Source organism: Limulus polyphemus, unplaced genomic scaffold (genome assembly GCF_000517525.1).
Source record: "Limulus polyphemus unplaced genomic scaffold, Limulus_polyphemus-2.1.2 Scaffold4009, whole genome shotgun sequence".
Taxonomy (NCBI): domain Eukaryota; kingdom Metazoa; phylum Arthropoda; class Merostomata; order Xiphosura; family Limulidae; genus Limulus; species Limulus polyphemus.
In genome coordinates, this window is record NW_013669619.1 from 1,246 (window position 1) to 5,417 (window position 4,172).

The 4,172-nt window shown below is 32.6% G+C and overlaps 1 protein-coding gene across 4 annotated transcripts in view; it reads left to right on the plus strand.

Moving 5' to 3' along the window:
- Nucleotides 1-4,172, plus strand: part of LOC106470445 (autophagy-related protein 2 homolog B-like) — a 71,303-nt gene that overhangs the window by 1,167 nt on the left and 65,964 nt on the right. For all 4 annotated transcript variants that reach the window (XM_013931005.2, XM_022399043.1, XM_022399045.1 and 1 more), the window contains exon 2: nucleotides 2,922-3,094. In XM_013931005.2, coding sequence (XP_013786459.2) covers nucleotides 2,956-3,094 — 139 coding nt within the window. In that variant the 5' untranslated portion in view covers nucleotides 2,922-2,955. The remainder of the gene's footprint in view (nucleotides 1-2,921; nucleotides 3,095-4,172) is intronic.

The window sequence follows — 4,172 nt, forward strand, 5'->3', positions numbered from 1 at the left end:
CGGGCTTTTACGGCATAACCATCTTTCATTCGCCCTGTCCCTTGAGCAGTTGCCCCCTTTGTTCTGCCCCCATTGGTGGGCCTGGTCATCTGCATGTAGAATATCATAATTTATGTTTTCATGGCCAAATTAATGATCCTTACCTATCTTGTTATTTGAGGTATGTAACAAATTTACTGAAACACCAGGTCAGGTAAAGTGTGAATATATTAAATCAACTTAACTTATTGTTTCTCACTATTTTAGAGGAAAAGAGAACTTAACTTTATTGTATAAACTGTTCAGTAAAATACGGGGTGTCTGAAAAGTCTGGAACTATAGGCACTTCAACGAATGTTGTAGAATGTGTTCCATATGCTTTAATTCAAAACAAGTTTGAGACGGTATTTCCATTATCTTTGAACACTGTGAAGCATATTCACTTCATTGTCAATGGTTCACACTGCCAGTCTCCTTAAACTTAGCTTGCAACTTCCCAACAGCACTGTGAATAATGTTTTTCTCTCTCTCTGGTTGGCGTGCATTAAATTCGGCAACAACATTCTGCTGGGACTCGACCTTGTCATGCTTTGACAGTGCTATAACCAGTCATGTATCTGAAATTCATAGAATCTGCAAATCACCTATGACTCCAGAATTTTTGGACACCCAGAAAGAAAAATTATGTTGTATTTTAGGTACATGTTGGAATTTATACTTTTTTTTTTAGTGGCCATGGGAAAAATAATAATGTTCAGTCATAGAAAAGTCAAAAATTTTTATGATGCCTAAGATGTGTGAACCCTTTAATTTTCTTTTTTGATAGTTTTAAATTTGGGTCCAAGGGTGCTTGATTTTTGAGGGGGGACATCTAATATTTTGTGCAGTTTACTTTTATAAAAAACTGTAGTATTTGCCTAATTTGTCCATTTGTAGGGGCATAGATAGCTCTGGTGATTTGTGCTATAAAACAAGCACCAACCAACCAGTCCAATTGTGGGATAACTTTTCAAATATCTTTCACATTTGAAGAAAGTATACACTCATTTATTGAACCATTTTACAGTCAAGCATTGTTAATGGTAACTACTGGTGAAGCATCATAGGAATGAAACTGAATATGATCAGTTTAGGTGTTATTATACTTGGGCTGAATATGTGACATGTAACAATCAGGATGTAATACAATGTAAAATGTACTAATTCCTGTTATATTGGTTTGGCCTAGTGGTTAGGGCACTTGACTTTCAATCTGTGGGTCACAGGATCAATTCGTCTTCACCTAACATGCTTGCCTTTTCAGCCTTGGGGGCATTATAAAGTGATGGTCAATCCCACTATTTGTTGGTAAAAAGAGTAACCCAAGATTTGGCAATGGGTGGCATTGACTAGTTGCCTTATCTCTAACCTGTCACTACTAAATTAGGGAAACCAGAGTCTTTTTTTTTATTATTGGATCCTAATATTGGTATGATACAGGAAATTGACAGACCACTGGTTGACTTAAGGAATATGCATGTGCATGAAATTGTGAGATTTGAAGGGAATGTTAACTTCATTATTACCTTTCTTGAAATTCCCTAGCAGAAAGATAAGGGACTCTAGACACTGTCATGTGACTAGGGAATGTTAACTTCATTATTACCTTTCTTGAAATTCCCTAGCAGAAAGATAAGGGACTCTAGACACTGTCATGTGACTAGTAGTTGGCTAGTGAAGGCTTAGGAGATAACTATTTCCTTTTATTTCCATGTTTTATTGTAAAACAGTATTTTAGTCTGTCAACTCTTTTCTTCACGTTTTGGTTCTGGTAACGATAAAAATTCATCATTTCTTTTGTTTGTAATCAGCAAATTATTTAGATCAGTGGTTCCCAAATGTTTTTGTTTATGGACCACATAGGTGGATTTGGCAGGCCACATAATAAGAGAATAACCTAACAAAACATAGTAAGTGCATAAAAACTATTATAATATTAATATTAACCACAGACTTAAGTTTCTATGTTCTGATGTGATTGGCGTGCCAGATTTTGTGAACAAAGTTTGCTAATGTTTGTCAGCTTTACTATCAGGCCAGGATAAGCATTCATCCTGTTTCTGTATTTAGATTTCATGTGATGAAAATCCTGTCTTGCATATGTACATAGTAACAAATGATATCAGAAAATCAATAGCTTTGTCTGTGCGTCTGTGTACTCACCAATTCACTGAATCCAAAACTCTTATAGTGGATTTGTTTTATTGTTACATTAATGTTTCACTGCAAAAGAAAAAAAAATAGGTGCTCTTCTTTCATAGAGAAACCAGTAGAAAAGTCATTATTATACAATGCATGAAAATTCACAAGTAAAGAATACATTTTCCAACTCAAGAGCCTTATAAGTTAGAGTTTTAAACTTTTTCACATAATTTATACATGTTCTTCCTGCTTATATAACTGAATTTTTAAAGTCTCAAGTATCACGTTTGCTCCAGGATCTACATACTTTTCCCTTCCATAATTATAGATCCTTTCCTCAGACCACATGAAGGGAGTCCACAGACTACAGTCTGGGAACGTCAGCTTTAGATATATATATATATACATATATAAATACTATTATAGACCAATTCTGATTAGCCAATTTTAAGGCAGATCACTTATTATTAAACAGATTACCATATTCCTATTGATGAACCTATATTAAAAAGTACTTGAATAATGTATTATTACTGATTTTTGAAGGATTTATATTCAGTTATGGCTGAAAAAATTATTATTAGTCACCATATTATCTACCCATTAACTCAAACTACAAAAGTCTTACGAGTTCAATAATTCATTCATTTTATACTTTATATCTGAAACCATTAAGACTGTTAGGGTTTAAGGGTAGTCACCAGCTGACATATACAATATTATGAAATTATGAAACATTATTCTTTTTTTACTATTATCAGGTTTCCAATTCCAGACTTGCGTCCCTTACATGACATGGACAGAGTCCCTTGGTGGCAGCGTAACCTTCGTAAAGATCTATTTATAGCAGAACTCAGTGAAGCAACATTGTCCACTACAATTAGCTCTACAGATCCTCAGGTCAAGTGGGAGCTGCAGTGTTTTGATGCTCATGGTAAGAGTATTAAAAACGTTTGACTTATAAAAATAAATTTTCTTTATATATATAAATTTAACAGACATTTTAAAGAGAAAAAGTTATTTCAAAAATAGTACATTTGTTATTTTTTTAATAAGTTATAAACACCACAAAATATAATTTATTAATCTGTTTATTATCAAGAACAGAAGAAAGATTAGAATGACTGTAATGGTATTTATTATTAACTTATAACTTATATAACATGTAATGCAGTATTTTATAAGTTTTGTAGTTTAAAAGTATTAATATTAATAATCAGTAGAGCTTTTGCTGCTAAGTTTATGGACATGTAGCTAAAAAGTACATTAAGACTAGGTTTTTAACTAATGTTATGTTGGAGTTGAAATAAAATTGTCACAAAACAAGCTGTTTATAAAAGTAAAATTGAATTTAAAATTTGAAGTTTTTGTACTTATGGGCACTCATTTATAGCTAAAAACACTTAAAAACACTTTTTGGTGAAACACTGATTACAATTTCAAATATCTGATGTCACCCTTACAAGTCAAGTATAGTAGACAGTTTTAACTTTATACACAAATTGAAAAGGTATAGAAAGGCTAAAGCATTTCTTAAAGAATCTTCTATTCATGGTGTTGTTTTTTCCTTTGTACTTCATTTTATTGAAAAGTAAAACTATATTGGGTGATTTATTTTTCTTTCTGTATGCTAATTGTTCATTCCACATTTGGCTCAGATAGTAACTGCAATTTTTATTGATTTACAAAAAATAAATGAATAGTAATACAATACTCAGCTACTTATTAGAAAAACTTTTAAAACCTCATACTTTTATTGAAATTATTTTTCCTCCTCCTCTATAAGACTTAAAGATTAATAAACAGTAGTCGTCCCCAAAATAGAAAATACATGCAACTTATTTCTAAACATCTGTAACATTCACTAAAAGGCCCGGCATGGCCAAGTGGTTAGGACACTCGACACGCAATCTGAGTGTCGCAGGGTACGAATCCCTGTCCCGCCAAACATGCTTGCCTTTTCAGTTATTGGGGCATTATAATGTGATGGTCAATCCCACTATTCATTGGTA